The sequence below is a fragment of the Sardina pilchardus genome, chromosome 7, assembly GCF_963854185.1.
Source record: "Sardina pilchardus chromosome 7, fSarPil1.1, whole genome shotgun sequence".
In the NCBI taxonomy this organism is placed as follows: domain Eukaryota; kingdom Metazoa; phylum Chordata; class Actinopteri; order Clupeiformes; family Clupeidae; genus Sardina; species Sardina pilchardus.
In genome coordinates, this window is record NC_085000.1 from 20,422,272 (window position 1) to 20,439,541 (window position 17,270).

Genomic DNA, 17,270 nt, shown 5'->3' on the forward strand with positions numbered 1-17,270 from the left:
CACGGAAGGACTGTAAACGGGAATATCTGGTGGGAGAAGAAGCGGGATGTTGTAAACAGTGAAACGCATCATTCCAGACATTCGTAGAGATACTTGTCTGTGGTCAAGGTCAAGGCTTAAATATGACTTTCTTAAAACGGTAGTGCATACTCTCAGGTGAGTTGAAAGTGGCATGCTGACCAAATTGAATTGTCAAATTGTAAAAAAAAAATAAATATCCATGTTATCTTTGACGTTAATTTCTCGTATGGACGTGTAAAATATTGCCTCGATTTACAATATTGTGGAAATTGAATTCGTTATGGACACTTGTCACTGTTTGTCAATATTATTTGACAAGTGACTGACGTATACAGAGTTTTGTATGTTGGCAGCCACAGAATTGTTCATCTCGGAGCATGCAGCATGCATACTTGACATAAACATTTCAGCAGTTCATACTGTATAACGTGCTCCACGTGTAGGCCGAGCTGACGGGCTTAACTGCATTTACATCCATGAATGGGTGATTACTTCATCATCATATCTGCATTGCTGTATCTAATTTTATTCAAATTAGAATGTCAAATGTAGCCTATGCTTGCATATCTTTTCAGCCACAAACCATGGTGGAATTGAAGGCACCCTTGACCTTGCCAGCTGTGGTCATCTGTGCTCTCTTGTTTGACTTGGTGGAATCAGTCCCTCCTTTTGACCCTTACAAGGTGCTTGGGGTCACAAAAAGCGCCAGTCAAGCTGAAATTAAAAAAGTCTACAAGCGTTTGGCCAAAGAATGGTAACATTTAATCTTACTCATAGTGGATAATCATGCATTCTGAAAACATCTCACGTTAAAAGCTATATGAATTTCTCTGCTAGGCATCCAGACAAAAACAAAAATCCAGAAGCTGAGGATATGTTTATCAAGATCACCAAATCATATGAGGTATACAAACGTTGGAAGACTTTACAGGAAAATGTATGAATTTGTTTCTAGTTGAATAAAGGCTGCCCCCTTAGACATTGTGTGTTTTATAGATCAGTTGATGTAGATTTTGAATGCATTCTGTCTTACCAGATCCTGTCCAGTGAGGAGAAGAGATCAAACTATGACCGTTATGGACAGACGGACGACACTCAGCCGTTTGGCCATCATGGACACCACCCATTTCATGACCATTTTTATTTTGATGAGACATTCTTCCATTTCCCCTTCAATGCCAAGGATGGCAGAGACTTTGCTGACAGCAAATACATGCTTCACTTCAATCAATACATTAATGACATTGTGCCTGACAGCTTTAAGCGACCCTACTTGATCAAAATAACATCTGATTGGTGCTTCAGCTGCATCCACATTGAGCCAGTGTGGAAAGAGAGTGTGCAGGAACTGGAACCTCTGGGTATGTACAGTACTAATGAACATAAGCCGTGTGTCTGCTCTGACTGTATTGTCCATAGCGTGTTAATCAGGTGCAACTACAGTAATGCATTTTTATTTAATTCTAAGGTGTTGGCATAGGTGTGGTGGATGTTAGCTTTGAGCGACGATTGGCCAATCACCTTGGTGCACATCGTACCCCATCCATACTTGGTGTTATAAACGGCAAGGTGACCTTTTTCCACTATGCTGTGGTGCGACAACACCTCAGGCAGTTTGTAGAGGACTTGCTCCCACAAAGACTTGTTGAGAAGGTAAATGTCCTCTTACATTAACAGTAGCTCCCACTAGCACTTCTTCTATGTCTGCATATTCCCTATTCGTATTTTGTTCTGTCCGGTTAATTGTTTCACATAAAAATACTGGAAGAATGTACATCAATGTTTCAGGTGACCGATAGGAATAACCACCAGTTTCTAAACAGCTGGCATGCAATCAACAAACCCCACGTCCTCCTTTTCGACCAAGTTCCCATTGTCCCATTGCTATATAAGGTACTGAGTTAATTCTACCTCTACGAGTTTATCCACAATAACGTGAAAACTGTTATACAACCTCAGTATTTTTTCTTTTTCAGCTGACTGCATTTGCCTATAAAGACTATGTGCAATTTGGGTACGTGGACCAGGGTCTCACAGAGACAGCAAACCTACTGAGACAGTTCAACATTAATACATATGCTCCAACAATGCTTGTGTTCAAGGAAAACACAGACAAGCCAGCAGACATTATTCAGGTATGGTTGTTGTCTTGATTAACACTGATACATTAACACTGGCATATTCTTCCCATCTGGAATTGTTACAAGATTTTTTAAAATGTCAGTTACCTTAATACTGTCTTAAATCAGTTTTGCTTTTTTTCCCAAGGCTAAGGGGATGAAAAAAACAATAATTGATGAATTCATATCAAACAACAAGTTCCTCTTGGCTCCTCGGCTGGTGAATCAAAAGGTCTTTGATGAGCTTTGTCCTGTGAAACAGTTTCACCGGCGCAGGAAGTGAGCCATGTTCCGCATTATTTTTTCTAGCAGAGCCACAGAAACTACAGTATGTGCTTAACTAAATTCTAACATGTGCTCTTTAAATTCAATATGTTTCCCAGATACTGTGTGTTGTTGATCACAAGTGAAGAGGAGTCGTTTTCCACTGGTAATAAGGCCTTCCTTTCCCTGGCCTCCACCAACACCAACGATGTCCTGAGATTTGCCTACGTGTACCAGCGGCAGCAGCAGGCCCTGTGCGACACGCTACTGAGGAACAGGGACAGCACTCCTCCACAGGTGTGTACGGGCACACTTTTTAAGACAGGTCGAAGGTCATGACGTTTATAAACCTTGTTGCAGTCTGATGACCTCTGAAAATAAATAGACTTCCACCAGATACAGTCAATCATCCAGGTTTTTGGTGCTGGGCTATGGCTATGCTCAGATCATTGAAGTGGACATCATTGCTGTAAATATCATTGTAGCAGGCTATTTCTAGGGTCATGGTAAATCTGTCTATCTATCTGTGTTTGCGCTGAGGTGGTGATTCTGGAGCGGCGGAGCGGAGCTGGCAAGGTCCTGTACAAGCCTGTGTTGAGCGGCTGGAACGGCAGCGAGGAGGACAAGCACCGGCTGCTGGAAGAGCTGCAGCGGCTCCAGAAGGACCCCTCTGTCCTCAACCACGACGCCATACTGCCGGAACTCAACAATGAATTTGCCTCTGTGAGTTCACCCCCCCCCCCCCCCCCTCCCCTCTCTCGCCACCGGCATCCCTCAGGAGTCTCCTCAGAGCCCCCCTGAAATGGAACATTAGTAAATGGAAAATTAGCACTGGCCTAGATTTTGGTCTCTGATGAGTTTGGGTGCCATAAAAGCTCTTAACTGTTGAATTGTTTCTCTTTGTAGATGTTTTTAATTCGATGGGTATTCACAGCATATGATTACTTGACAGAAATTATTGATGACGTTCTTCACAATAATTGGTGAGTTGTAGCATTTTGTCTTGAAGCATCTACAAGATCCCATGTGTAGTGTCATATTTGTATAATTCTTAAAGGGACACTTCGCCGATTAGCATTAAGCTTTGTATCTTTAGAAAACCAGTCATGTTTTTGAATGGTCATGCATCATGCCCTCAGTTTGCCTTGAGATGGAAGAAATACGGATTTCAATGAAACCCATGAATAGGACTTCCTGCTTTCAATGATGTAAAATGATGATTTTTTTACATCATTAAAAGCAGGAAGTCAAACATTGAAATAAGTATTTCTCCCATCCCAAGGCAAACTGAGGGAATGTTGCACAACCATTCAAAAACATGACTTGGCTTAACATGGCTTAACATGGCTTAATGCTAATGCCAGATAATAGTGGAAAACTGTCAGACAGCGCTTTCAAAGCTTGATATCATGTCCTTAAATTATTTGTTTCCCCCACACACTTAAGTTGACTGTTATAGAAGAAGCCTGCCTTTCAACAATTTTCTTATGGTTTTAAAAGTTACCTTATGTTCATTGGTAATAAAATGTTATATGTTTTGACTTTTATGTCTTTGTTCCTAAGTTTTTACATCTTTCATTTTGTTTTTCTTTGTGCAGGCGTGAGATGATGCCTCTGCTGTCACTGATATTCTCAGCATTATTCATCTTGTTTGGCACTGTTGTCATCCAGGCCTTCAGGTACAACACTTGCATGTTTATAGTAAATGTCTAAATTTGGAATTCTAGACTTGGAAGAATTTGATGACTAACTTGGTGCTACTATTCCACAAATTGTCACTGTGTTTATGCTGTGCATTGGTTCCATAGCATCTTTATTAGGTTGCAGGAACAGCTAATTAACTGGTATTTGTGTGCACATCTCATCTGATAACATCGTTCTATCGATAGAATCTCTTCAATGGTTGTAAAATAGTTTAAAACTTGATTTCAAATGAGTCAGCCATACAGCAAGGGCTTGTGCGTTGTCTGGTTATGTTCCTAATCAGGTCATAAATGGCCACAATGAATACGAATCCAAAACACCTCTCCTCTTTCAATTAAAACAAGCCCACTTTTCAACACCTCACTATTTGGCCCAAGTATTCCCAGTTTTGGGTTTCCATACTAAAACCGCTGCAAAAATGAGCTGATACAGGCTGACAAATGCTACTTAGTGAGTGACGGAAGTGGGTAAACCATTGAGATTCATACGATTTAGCTCTATTGAACATGTCCTGAATATGAAAATGAGGCTTATACTCTTCATTGATATTGTCATTTTTTAATGACTCTGTTTTATATCAGTGATTCGAGTGAAGATATACCGGCAAAACCAAAATCAAAAGAAGCCTCAAAGACAGAAAATGGGTCACCCAACAATACCAGCACATCAAGGTAGAATGATTCCAATCAGAAACATGGACAGTTGTATGTTGATTTTCAAATGACTTTTACTAATAATTACTAATACAGTACTTGGCTTACTTCTAAAAAGATTTTACTCTTTCACTCACTTAATGCTGGAAAAATCTAATTACAGTGTTATGTGCAATTTCTGCATAATTGTACATTTCTTAAAGGAACACACCGCCGTTTTATAAAATTGGGTTATTCACCGTCTCCCCTAGTAGTTAGACAAGTGAGCAAAAACATTTTTGCCTGTCGCAAAGCACTGCTACTTGGGCACAGAGACTGTCCGTGTTATGGCAAGTGAGAAACTACTGATGTGTTGGGTGATATCTCTGCATGTACATCTCACGTGCACAGAGACAAAAACATTTTTGCTCACTAACTCTAGCAGAGAGATGGTGAATAACCCAATTTCTTAAAACGGTGGCATGTTCCTTTAAAAAAAAAAGGAAAAAAAGAGTGTTTAGATCTTGATAGTTCAGCTTTCTAACTTTCTAACTTTAAAATGTTCCACATCTTCCAGTCGTCAACCAAGGAAGAACTTTGTGGAGGTGACAGAGCTGACTGACATCACATACATGAGCAACCTAGTGAAATTAAGGCCAGGGCACACCAATGTAGTACTGGTCCTCACAGACGCTTCTAAAAACGTTCTACTGAGCAAGTTTGCTAAGGAGGTGTATTCATTTACAGGGTGAGTCTTCTCATGGTCTTCTTGATTGCGTCTTGTAAAAAACACTATTACGGAATACACAGTGCTCACATCTGTCACAGTTTAACTGTTTTAATGCCAGTGTCTCATTCTCAGGAGCCTGACACTGCACTTCTCCTTCCTAAATGTGGACAAGCACAGTGAGTGGATGGACACCTTGCTGGAGTTCGCCCAGGACACAATGCAGATCGACACCGACGAGGACGAGACCGGCAACCGCAAGGTAGACTACACAGGTTATGTCCTGGCTCTCAACGGCCACAAGAGGTACCTGTGTCTCTTCAGACCTGTCTACACTGGGGAAGACCCCGACAAATCCGAGGAGGAAGGGACCACTTCGGGGACTCGGTCCAGGTCGAGCTTGCGCGACGAGCACCAGCACCAGTCACGGAAAGGGACGTCCCGCTCCCGCTCCACCTCACTGCAGATCCATCACAAGCTGGACCGACTCGGCCTCTGGATGGAGAGGCTCATAGAGGGAACCTTGCCACGGTACTACATCCCTGCCTGGCCTGGCCTGGACAAGATCACGGTCACTAAGTAAACCCCTTGTGTGTAGAGGGATTGGGGCAAAGATCATTAAGGGCGGAGCAAGATACTTCATGAGAAGCCACTTCCTGGAACCCGAAACGCAAGAGGGAGGGGGGCAAAATCCCCCTTTATGCAGAGCTGTTCCATTGAAGTCTATGGAGATGACACGCATGACACACCCCCTTTATGCAGAGGAAGTGATCTCCGTTTTGCGCCCATAGACATGAACTCCGACGACGTATCTTGCTCCGCCTTAAGGATCTTTGATTGGGGTTTGGCTGATATCTGGTTGTAGTCCGGTTGTAGAAAAAAGGCATGTACACTATTTAATGGCAGAGGGTTTGCCTCTGTCACTGAGGTATGTTTATGTGCATGGACCAGAGTGGTTCTGTGTTTGTGAATTACTGCCTTATGCCAAGCAAACACTGTGCAATTTTCACCCGATTTAGCCCCAAATCAGTCAGATCCGACAAATGCCTGATTTGGGCCATATTCCTGTCTGATATGTTGTGTATTTCGAGCAGGCTCACAACCCCTAATTAAAGGTTCAGCTCTGCTCCGGTCCGATCAGATTTCCGTCAGAACATTTTGTCGGCTGTCTTACATTGTGAGCAGTCGAACGCACACTGTGAGCTCAGAATTCTGATTGAAAGATGTAGTGCGAGTTCAAGGTCTTAGGCGACTGACAAAAAAAATGCACAGTGTCTGCCCGGCTTAAGTTGGAGCCTGGATACATTGACTTAGTTTCACAGAGTATTGTTTTGGGGAAATGAAAGGTTGCAGGCATGGTCTGGTAGACCTTAGTGCAACTCATGCAGTGGGAATAAGTCACGCCACCTTTCCTTAGCATGCTGTGATGTGTTTGCTGCTCTATTCATATGTATCTCTATATGTTGAATCACTGTGGATAACCGTAGAGTGCTAGACCTTACACATCTTATTCAAATAATACATATCTATACTTATCATTTCTGAGACAACTATTGGTGGCCCACAGATACCATTAACAGCTCTTACCTCTCTAGGCCTTAGGCACATGTACTGTATACACCCACTGTCTACAAGCATTTAGATGCAGTTGAATTTTAACATTTTCACTTGGATTTGTTTGTAAAAAAAGTGACTTTTCTTGCATTTGCTCATCATCATAATAGTTAAAAGGTACTCTCTCACATAATGGTAGCATTCCCCTTAATAACATTTTTTTAAAAAGAGAATTAAAAAAGGCATTTAATGGCCTGGATTATCTGTGCTGCAGATAAGGGACTAAGGAAGTAATAATATTTTGACCACAGGTCAAAACAGGACCAGTAAACCTACAGTAAATATTCATAATTTAAGTGGCACAGATGTTTAATCAAGAAAGAGACAGTGCAGCTATTCAATTGTGAGTATAGACGAACTGGTCAGTTAGCTTTCCCTGAGAGCAATGCAGCCTGGCGTGACTTGAAATGTAAACATGTACAGTAGGCTATTTACTGTTTGGATCTTCCAAATCATCATCACATAAAACAAATGATGACATATCACGGAAGGATGACGAATCTCATCAAGGAAGATAGCTTACAGTGGTTCATGACACAACTCTAAAAGAGAAATATAAATGGCCTGAGTGTGAATCATGTGAATTCATTAAGACCTGATCATTTCGTGCAAATTGGGCTTATTGACGGTTTCAATGTAAACTGCATACAAGACACTTAAAGATCATTCAACCTTGCTGTGTAACGTTCTAGAATTTAGATTGTCAAAGTTGTCCAGTTTTTTTGCAGCTTGTTCATAAAACCATTTCATTTAAAGGAGATGGTATGAATTTTGAAAGTGAAATGTCCTGATTTACAGGAAAAGAGATGAGCTCTTATTCGTGTCCAGTTTTGTGTGACATTTTGCAGCCTTGTCTCTGTTTTTCTTCATAGAGCAGACAGCATTTAATCTGGTGGTGGCTATAAGGCCTTCAAATAATCTTACATGGACTCACACGAGTAGTGAGCAGACAGACAGATCAGACAAAGGGATACAATACTGAAAATCTTTAATTGAATTTAAATAACTTTTGGAAAGGTCATTGTATTGAACGCTGATGAGGATCCGTCACAGATATTGAGATTAGACTAATATAACTTTACCACGGATAACTGTTTATAACAGGAAGGTATTGGACAGGCTGGTTTCCTGGCGAATACAGTATATTAGATGAGCTGATAGTATTTAATATAGACTAGGTCTCATTTGTGGAGTCATTACATATGTCGCTGTGAAGAAAGAGAATTGTTTATTTTTATGTCAATATCACGTTTTTAACAAAATCTTTAACATCATGTTGTCAGATTTTTTTTAATGTATTTTTATTTTGTACATGAATGTAGAAATCATTGTCAGGTGTCAAATATAATTATCTAACAACATATTTCCTCTCAACTATTTTATCTCAACTGATTCCATCAGTGAAATTAATCTCAATAACATACAAAACGCCCAAGTAGATGAATGAATAAGATTTTCACCTTACATCTTGTACCCCCAAATACTCCAACCTCCCAAGAAAGACATTTGTTTTATGTGAAAACGTATTCAATTATATGGTAACACATAAAACAGTAAAAGATCACATTTTCATTAGAAGCAGCTGTCGAGAAAATCAATAATACTTTGTATTGGGAAGGACACACATCATTTCAAAGAGGAGGTTGGCACCTGTCAATGCAGTGTTACCTATGAAGGAAAAAAGACCAGAACCATAGGCATTATTATCTCAGTGCTTACATAATGAGTGCAATGAGCAAAAACCCTTTGGCTCCTTAGTACCTGTGGTGTCGTATGGTGGAGAAACCTCCACCAAATCACAGCCAACGAGGTTCAACCCACGGCAACCACGGATGATTTCAAGACCCTACATGCAAAAAAAAGAGAGAGATAAATCTATTATATCTGGGGTTATCTGTGTTTTAGTGTTGAGGGAAAGGGTACGCACATCCAAAAAAGTTTTCACAGGTTTTTTACACTTTTGGTATAAGCTTGACAAAGACCCTCTTAGGGTTGAAACGTTGCTCATAATAAAAAAATGTTTTACGGGAGCATCTTAAACAGTGTGCAGGCCTGTAATTCTTCCTAGTCCTTCCTGTGTTTTACACACATATACAGTACAACTTTAATTTAATATGGACACATGAGAGGATTGTAGCCGGTCACCTGGATAGGTGTGAGGCCGGCGATCTCTGGTGTCCCTGTGCCTGGAGCATAGGCCGGGTCCAGAGCGTCGATGTCAAAGCTGAGGTACACCGGCCCACTGCCGATCTGAGCGCGGACCTCTGCCATGAGGGGCACTAGTGACTTGTGCCAGCACTCCTCCACTTGAACCACGCGGAAGCCCTACTCATCACAATCACACGGGCAACAGATAAATGGTGGATTCTTTTTTATTATTATTATTATTTATTTATTTATTTATTTATTTATTTATTTATTTATTAAGTATATTTTTTGGCCTTTTTGCCTTTATTATATAGGACAGTGAAGAGGTAGACAGGAAACAAGTGGGAGAGAGAGATGGGGTGGGATTGGGACATGACCGCAGGCCGGAATCGAACCTGGGTCCCCATGGGCACTCGGACCCGTACATGGTACGGGCGCTGTAGCCTGCTGCGTCACAGCGCCCCAATGGTGGATTCTGAATGCATGGTACAACGTGAACACTCTCAGGCAATTGTGATAATGTAGCGACACGTCCGTCTGAATCAGTTCCAGCCAGGGTGTGTGTGTGTTCGCTGAAGAAGTGTCACCTAACCTGAGCACGACTCCACTCATAGGCGTCTGGGGAGTAGCCTGTTCCACGCAGACCTATCTGGACCACCCTCTTGCAGTCGAGAAGCCCCTCTTCCACACAGCGTCGAAAGGGCGTCCCGTGACCAATCTTCTCACCCAAGACGACATCACTTGTGTCAGCGTGGGCGTCCACATGGATCAGGCCAACTGGCCCGTGTCTGGGTTTCAGGTGTTGAGCAGTTGTTAGGGGAGAAAGATCAAGAAGATAGCACAATACACTTAACATAGTCATATGCATAACCTATAGTTTATATGAGAGACCAATGTGACACTCACTTGGGTCCTTTTTTTCTGTTAGTGGGGATATAGTAGCCTACATGAAGGTGTCTGTACAGGGAATCTGCTACTCAGGCTGGTGCTACAAAGTGTAAGCCATAAACTATATCGGCATCATATTGGGTCATACTTACTTGGCAGCTACTGCTTGGAGAATCGGATATGCTATGGTGTGATCTCCTCCTATAAGGGAGATTTTACTTAATTACTTTCGAGTAACACTTAATAGAGGTCAGGAAAGTTAACTATTGTTGGGAGGCCAAAAGCCATTCAAGGTGAGAGTGAGAGTGTCCTGAACATAGCAGTGACCTTTGTGCTTTTTATACAAGACAGGGTTCAATAATTAAATCAGAATTATGCAGGCCTACTTAGCAGAGTAACAAAGAATCACATTGCTCTATGTACTTTCAGGAGTTTCCTTACATTTATTCTTTATCTACAATTTCTCTCACCCATGGTCAGAGGAATGCAACCAGTGGCCAAGATTTTGTGGAAAGCTTCTCGAATTCTTTTGCAGGTGTCTTTCAGGTCGTACACATTGACATTGACATCACCAATATCAGCAACCACTAGGGATTCATAAGGCGCTGCCCTCGTGCCGCTGTTGTATGCCCTGAGCAATGCAGACTCTGCTCTGATCTGACGTGGACCAAATCTGAAAGGGAAGTGAAGTGAAGGAGGGGACATTAATGGTAGATAGGCTAAGGTTTTCAGCTACTGTCAACACACGCTTTAACACAAGTCTATTTTGCATGCAATCATTTCTCATAAAATGCAAAGTTACAATCAACATAGTAGGCCAACTGCATAGGTCTATGGTACTTTGCACCTTGCTCCGGGTCGGTTTGAGGTGCCAGTGTCGATGGGAACTCCGATAAACGCTGCGTCTAAACCTTCTGCAGTCTCTCGGTACGGCAATTTACCCATCGTGGCGATTCCCGAAACTCTTGCTACGAATTCTGCGCTTGGTGGAACGTTGTAGCTTTTCCCCGACATTCCTCTCAACAAGGTAATTTGTACTTTCCTTATGTCATTTCTGTGACCCGAATGTGTCGTTGTTAGTGCTGCTAATCCACGAGAGACACAGCCTTCTGATTTGCTGCAAAACCGAGTATCTAAAAAGTTTAGCCATAATTTATTATGTCTCAATACAGAAAGCATACTTGGTCTGCAAGAGTTGCTTCGACTAACCTTTGATAACTCTGAATTATTTAAATGTACAGCAACAATCGTTATTCCACAAATAAATAGGGCATCCCGTGACAAATCTCTCTCTGCACTGCACAATATTGCAAAGTTGAATGATTTACGAGTATCGTAATAAAACATTTCACAAGATGGGCGTTTCTGTGTCCACAGTGATCATGGGAATTGTATTCCATACTGTGCTTGTATTTGAGTTTTGAAGCATGTGCCTGGATGCCAGACCGAAGTTTAGCCCCGCCTCCATTCTTTTTAGAATTGAGTATGACGTCGTCAGGCTATGTGAATATATCCAAGGACCTGGAATCATACTAATTTTGAAATCCAACATAGTAACCCATATTAACTTAGTTAATTATATGATATAAATATAATACAAATAAATTATTTATAAATGCAAATAATGAAAACAAAAAAAACAAAAAATATAATGAAGGCAGAAATATAATAATAATAATAATAATAATATAAGCTAAAGTTGCATATTATACACAGAATGCAGCTCAACTTTATATTTGGAGCTAACAATGTAGGCTACTATTCAAAGATTAAAACGTTCAAAAAGCTTAATTTAAACTGTTGCCATCAAAGAAGATTTTCCTTTAGAGTGTGTGTGGTGTCCGCATGAGTTTTGTATGTATTGCATTGGGAATGAAGGATTTGTTGTAGAATGACTTTCTTGTCCTGAACCTTCTTCCTGATGTAAAAGGGGAACTACACTTTTTTTTTCAGCTCAATTTACCTTAACTTAACAGCTTTGGAGTCATTGGAATGTTTATAAGGCTTTTTCTGGGGGTGAATGGTGGCCATCTCGCTTCTCCCTAGTGCCTGTGAGCAGAAAAAACAGCCTTGCATTTTTGGCCCGGTGGGCCGCCGGCCTCAGAGACAGAAAGTATTGTGGTCTCGTCTCACGATGCACCAAACTGTACTACACACAGGCTAGAACAAGGTAGCAGTGGAGTTTCTCAGACATTCATCATGGCAGAGCCAGCGAAAATTAGACTTACCGATTGAGGTCTGTCTTAAAATATATACTCTAAAGCTGTATGAGGAGAGCTCTGCAGAGAAACCTGCAGGCATAACGTGAAGAAATTGTCAAAATTGCATAGGGGGGCTTTAATTTCTAAAAACTTTGAAGGTGGGGGTGGGATGCGTCTTGGATGATCAAGTTGGATTTCCTTTCCACTGCTTGTATATAAAGATCAGATGGCTAATTTTGTGGAATGCCTATAATCAGATTGCCTGGCTATCCTAGCCAGCTTTACTATTGTTTGGTAGGAGGCTGTACCAAGATGTGATGTTGAAAGTGATGGCAGACTCTATCAGTGACTGATATACTTTGGATAGAATGTCCTGTCTCACTTCAAAGTCTTTTTGTAAATTGTAACAACATGCAGGGTGAAGGTAGGCAGTGGTCAATGAAAGTGCCAAGGTACTTGAAACTTTCAACCTGTTCCATTACTTGCCCTTCCAGTCTCAATGGTGTGGATAGTGGATGAGGAGTATCAAGCAGTTGGCCCCTATGACAACACAGTTGCTTGGTCTTGGTGATTTTAAGCTTCAGTAGGTGTCTCTTGAACAAGTGTCATTGTGTTGACAAACTGGTTGTAAGTGGACAGGGAGCCGTCATCAGTGAGGTTGGTCACCAAGGCCATGTCATCCGCATACTTAAATAGCTTCAGTCCACCGCTGTTGCAGGTGATCACACAGGTCTGTGAGAAGGTCTGAAGTCATTCATCGCTTTGGTATTGGGTCGTTTGGGAACAGGTATGATGGTAGTTCCCTTCCATGCCCTGGGTACAAAGCTTGAATCAAGGAACAGCTGTAAAAGTGGAATCACATCCTTTTAGTAAGGGGTTTCCTCCTGACATGTGTACTGTATTCCTTATCTAGTGTATATGCTGACTCTCTCATTCATGGCCAGAGGAATGCAACCAGTGGCCAAGATTTTCTGGAAAGCTTCTCGAATTCTCTTGCAGGTGTCTTTCAGGTGGTACACATTGACATCACCAATATCAGCAACAGAAAACAAAAATGTTTTTATTTTGTTGTTTTTTTCATGAGCATTTTTGTCCATTAACATCGAAAGAGTTGTCAGGAAATATTGTCAGTGTAGAGGAGGTGTCTGGTACTGTTACACACATTTCCCCTTGGGGATCAATAAAGTATCTATCAAATCATTAATAAAGTTTAAATCAACTGAGTTGAAATTTAAAATGCACTACCCTCAAAATAATACAACACTGCAGCATCACAGCATTTAATGTTCTTTAAAGTTTTAGATTTGAGGTGCTGACAAGGGAGCATGCACAAACCTAGTTTGGCACAGGGAGGAAAGTGCAAGGTGTATAAAGTGCAACCTGAACAAAAACAGGCAGAAAATAAATAACATTTTCTACTTGTGCTTATATCTACTACAAGGAGGGTAACTCTTCAGCTCAAACGGGTCCAAATCACAGAGTGACGGCAGAGCGGAGCTCCTGTCCATACACGAGGAAGCCGACGGCCGTGCGCAGATCTTCCAGGTCGATGTTGGAGAGGAAGCACCTCTGCAGGTCGGCCTCCACTGAGCTCCCGCTTGGGCCGCGGCCTTTTAACAGCACAAAGGCAGACTGGCACAGCAACCAGTCAGCTAGTTTACTTAGGCTGGCTCTGTCCAAGGTCGCCAGGGCGCGTCTGCCCCACAGGCTGAGGTGAAGCATGTTGGCTGCCACTCGGGCACTCGGACGCTAAACACACAAAGAAAAAAAGATGCAAATATTAGCTTCCTTGACATTTTCAGGAGAGGTGGAAATGTAGAATGCTCATCTATCTATGAGGAACCATCTTAGCAAAATTCTCTGGAAGAATAGAGCACCAGTAATCAGATTACATGCAATTATAGTCTGTGTTTGATGAGGCCTTGATGAGTAATGTTGTACTTGAAACTTCAGAAGCACATGTATATTATGTACTGTGTAAAACCTTCCGTCACTGTTAGCTGTGTGGGTCACCTGTCTTCACTGTTAGCTGTGTGGGACATCTGCCTTCACTGTTAGCTGAGTTAAGCCTACCTTACACTGACAGACTTTGACAAGATTTGGGAAAGATTCTTGAAAGATTGTAGTCTTTTGAGTAAAGCTTGAATGAGGGGCATTAATTAAAAGACTACAATCTTAAAGAATCTTTCCCAAATCTTGTCAAAGTCTATCAGTGTAAGGTAGGCTTTAGCTGTGTGGGTCACTTGCCTTTTTGGGATTTCTGCGCAGCAGCAGGCGAACCACCAACTGCAGGTCTGCTGGTGTGTTCGTAGGTAGTGTAGGAAGCTGTGCCTCTTGATAGCTGCGCCCCTCCAGGCCATGTGGACAATAGAATGGATTCTGCTCGCCGAAAATTTCATAGCAAATGGAACCAACTGCCCATGCATCTGCTTTGCTGTAGTCGATGACAACACCGGGTCCAGGAGTTGCCGTGGCCACCTAAAATGAAAATTGATCACTTAACACAAGCATGTACTTCCAGTTCAAGTACATTATGCAACACTGTCCTGAACACATTTGCTGGGAGACAACAAGGAACTAAACAACATGGTTAACATGTCTGTGTTCAGCTAATATCAATTGACAAGATTTCTTACCTCTGGTGCCATCAAGCATGCGTTCCCTCCTCTGCTCACCCAGCGGCTGTTATAAGGCAGCTGAAGACCACAGTTCTTATCTGCCAAGCAGCAGCCAAAGTCTGTGATCACAAGACGAGGGCAACCACCTGCAATATAAACATGATAAAAGTAAACACTTCACGTCATATCCCCCCAAAAACGCCTCGGAATGGAATGTTTTGAGTTGAAATGATTGCGCTGACCTGAATCAAACTCCAAGAGAATGTTGTCTGATTTCAGATCTCTGTGGGCAATGCCCTGTCTACACAGGTGATCAACTCCTTCCAGCAGCTGCAAGGCCATGAGGGTGCCATCCTTTCTGCCTGGCGAACAAACTTCTAGGTACTGACGTAGAGTGCATGGGTAACTAGAGAAGGTCAGGGGATACCACCATGAAGTAGAAGTTTAATTACACAGGCTGAATGGACGACATTTTAGATTACATGACTGAAGTTGAAAGTGATACTTATCATGTAATACTGTAGACTGGTCATGAAGACAAAATAAATTTTTTAAAAATTGTTATGGTTCAACTGGAACATTTGTGACTGGCGGTATTAAGGAGCCAAGAGCTGTGTGCTGATTTAGCTGCAGTCTCACCAAACAGAACAGCTTGATCTTAACAAGGTGAGACAGGAGAAATGCAGCAAGCCAATTCATAATCGCTTGCGCCTTGTCACGGTCATGATCACTATTTGACAGCTGGCCTTACTGTGCAGTTGACAGCCTGACTACCACAGCTGCTTGTGAGAGGTTAACAGCATCATGATGTGTCACAGGAGAGAGTGCTTACTTTTTCATGACCAGGAACAGAGTGCGGTTGTTCCCCATGCCCATGGGGTTGAGCCTGGTGGGAAGCACATCTGGGTACTCCTCCACAGCCCCAGGCAGTAGCGGCACGTCTGCTGTGAACGCCCTGTGCACTCTGATCACATTGGGGTGTGCAGGGACAGTCTTTGGCACCAACCCAAAGTGCCTGCATGTAAAATCAAATAAAGATGATCAACAACTAAACACATCAAAGCCAGGAGGCCTTGTAGATATTTAGTAGAATGTACATGATAACACTGACCCACTGAGACTGAGCTCGCCCTCCTGCTTGAGAGCTTGAGGGGTTGCAGGGACCAGCTCCTGAGACATGGAGTTCAGGATAGCCTCACTAGAGGACCCAGCCTGCAAGGGAAAGACAAATATTTAAAATTATGACAAATGAAAGAGAAGTGGAAGTATTGGATACTTTGGCAAAAGTGCCTCAAAGTATGGATTAAAAAATGAGGCCTACCCCCATGTTCCACATCATTTTCACGGCAAGAGGGTATATTGTTGGATAGGAAAACTTAGGAGATGCAGACTGTTCATTGGAGTTAGACTTCAACTCCACCAAGGAGCATTTCTCACTTTCTCTGGGGACTGCGAATGGTGCTGCCGCCTCATAAACAGCAGCATTACACCCTTTACCAATTTGCTTTCCGAGAACATAATCCTCTAGTTTATACCCAGACACAAAAGACTTCAGTGGCGTCTCAAACTTCTTCTTCTTGAACAAAGCCTGAATAAGATGATAACTTAAATCAGTAAAGAGGAATGTTGTCTGTACATTATACAATTGGACACCACATACAGCGCTTTCCTTGTGCGTCTTTCTTATATAAGTTTTTCTGTCAACAAGGCCAACCCACCTGTATTTGTTGACATGCTGCGACACTCTTCCTGTCATCCTCCAACTGCTGTTCGATCAATCCAAGACCGACACCGAAAGCTAAAAACACAACCCTATTTCTGGGGGAGCCTCCAACTAACCTTCTGAAACCACCAGACTGCAACTGCGCTGCTAAACCACTCAATGACATACGATAATATCGGTATCGAGCAGGCAAAAAAGTCTGAGGCTGAACGGTGCGGGACGGTTGGCCGACCCGCAAGCGCTCACCTCGGAACTTCGCTGCAAGTCGGGCAGCTGGTTTCAGAAGCCCTAGCTGGAAGACCGAACGCCCCAGTTCCAGGCCCCGACTAACAGCATGTTTAACCGACATGTTTCACCACTAGATAGTGAAATAATATATAGTTATTAGAAAAATGTGTCGTTGTTAATCGGGTTATGCCCTACATAGCATTCCCTGTCCTGCTTCTCAATCCAGGCAAGGGCACTGTTTACGTAAAATGTAGGCCTATCTGGCACAGTAACGTCATACGTCAAACCCAGCTCTGTCAAAATAAAAGTCCCAGCTCTGTCAAAATAAAAGTCACTGATTTGGATAGGTGATCATAGAGTTGCAAACATTTTAGCGTTGACG

At 42.2% G+C, this 17,270-nt stretch overlaps 3 protein-coding genes across 4 annotated transcripts; 1 reads left to right on the forward strand and 2 right to left on the reverse strand.

The window, feature by feature from the left end:
• Window positions 1-16: 16 nt before the first annotated feature.
• Window positions 17-8,084, forward strand: dnajc16 (DnaJ (Hsp40) homolog, subfamily C, member 16). Of its 2 annotated transcripts, XM_062541165.1 has the most exons (15): window positions 17-156; window positions 597-775; window positions 859-925; window positions 1,058-1,382; window positions 1,490-1,674; window positions 1,810-1,914; window positions 1,998-2,156; window positions 2,290-2,420; window positions 2,525-2,702; window positions 2,946-3,128; window positions 3,312-3,388; window positions 4,004-4,084; window positions 4,691-4,780; window positions 5,319-5,489; window positions 5,604-8,084. In XM_062541165.1, the coding sequence occupies exons 2-15, from the start codon at window positions 606-608 to the stop codon at window positions 6,049-6,051; spliced, it is 2,370 nt and encodes a 789-aa protein (XP_062397149.1). In that variant the 5' UTR covers window positions 17-156; window positions 597-605; the 3' UTR covers window positions 6,052-8,084. The 2 variants fall into 2 exon arrangements, with proteins under 2 accessions (XP_062397149.1, XP_062397150.1); XM_062541166.1 differs by lacking the exon at window positions 4,691-4,780.
• A 322-nt stretch (window positions 8,085-8,406) lies between these two features.
• On the reverse strand, window positions 8,407-11,438 carry agmat (agmatine ureohydrolase (agmatinase)). The gene is made up of 7 exons (XM_062541167.1): window positions 10,966-11,438; window positions 10,589-10,791; window positions 10,271-10,319; window positions 9,823-10,018; window positions 9,228-9,407; window positions 8,844-8,928; window positions 8,407-8,750 (listed from the first exon to the last, which is right to left on the reverse strand). Exons 1-7 carry the CDS (start codon window positions 11,295-11,297, stop codon window positions 8,677-8,679), a joined length of 1,119 nt encoding a protein of 372 aa, XP_062397151.1. The 5' UTR covers window positions 11,298-11,438; the 3' UTR covers window positions 8,407-8,676.
• Window positions 11,439-13,359: 1,921 nt separating this feature from the next.
• On the reverse strand, window positions 13,360-17,141 carry pink1 (PTEN induced kinase 1). Its single transcript, XM_062541168.1, has 8 exons — window positions 16,656-17,141; window positions 16,259-16,525; window positions 16,049-16,149; window positions 15,770-15,952; window positions 15,180-15,343; window positions 14,956-15,083; window positions 14,567-14,797; window positions 13,360-14,068 (listed from the first exon to the last, which is right to left on the reverse strand). Exons 1-8 carry the CDS (start codon window positions 17,007-17,009, stop codon window positions 13,793-13,795), a joined length of 1,704 nt encoding a protein of 567 aa, XP_062397152.1. The 5' UTR covers window positions 17,010-17,141; the 3' UTR covers window positions 13,360-13,792.
• Window positions 17,142-17,270: the final 129 nt, after the last annotated feature.

What these genes read in the sequence shown, in the direction of transcription:
- agmat (XM_062541167.1), bottom strand. Translation starts at nt 11,297, where the DNA reads ATGCTTTCTGTATTGAGACATAATAAATTATGGCTAAACTTTTTAGAT. An exon ending in TCAAACCGACCCGGAGCAAG is followed by an intron (nt 10,792 to 10,965) that starts GTGCAAAGTACC and finishes CTTCCCTTTCAG; the next exon opens with ATTTGGTCCACGTCAGATCA. An exon ending in TTGCATTCCTCTGACCATGG is followed by an intron (nt 10,320 to 10,588) that starts GTGAGAGAAATT and finishes TCTCCCTTATAG; the next exon opens with GAGGAGATCACACCATAGCA.
- pink1 (XM_062541168.1), bottom strand. Translation starts at nt 17,009, where the DNA reads ATGTCGGTTAAACATGCTGTTAGTCGGGGCCTGGAACTGGGGCGTTCG. An exon ending in AAATGATGTGGAACATGGGG is followed by an intron (nt 16,150 to 16,258) that starts GTAGGCCTCATT and finishes TTTCCCTTGCAG; the next exon opens with GCTGGGTCCTCTAGTGAGGC. An exon ending in CATGCTTGATGGCACCAGAG is followed by an intron (nt 14,798 to 14,955) that starts GTAAGAAATCTT and finishes TTTTCATTTTAG; the next exon opens with GTGGCCACGGCAACTCCTGG.
- dnajc16 (XM_062541165.1), top strand. Translation starts at nt 606, where the DNA reads ATGGTGGAATTGAAGGCACCCTTGACCTTGCCAGCTGTGGTCATCTGT. An exon ending in AGCCAGCAGACATTATTCAG is followed by an intron (nt 2,157 to 2,289) that starts GTATGGTTGTTG and finishes TTTTTTCCCAAG; the next exon opens with GCTAAGGGGATGAAAAAAAC. An exon ending in CAGTTTCACCGGCGCAGGAA is followed by an intron (nt 2,421 to 2,524) that starts GTGAGCCATGTT and finishes TATGTTTCCCAG; the next exon opens with ATACTGTGTGTTGTTGATCA.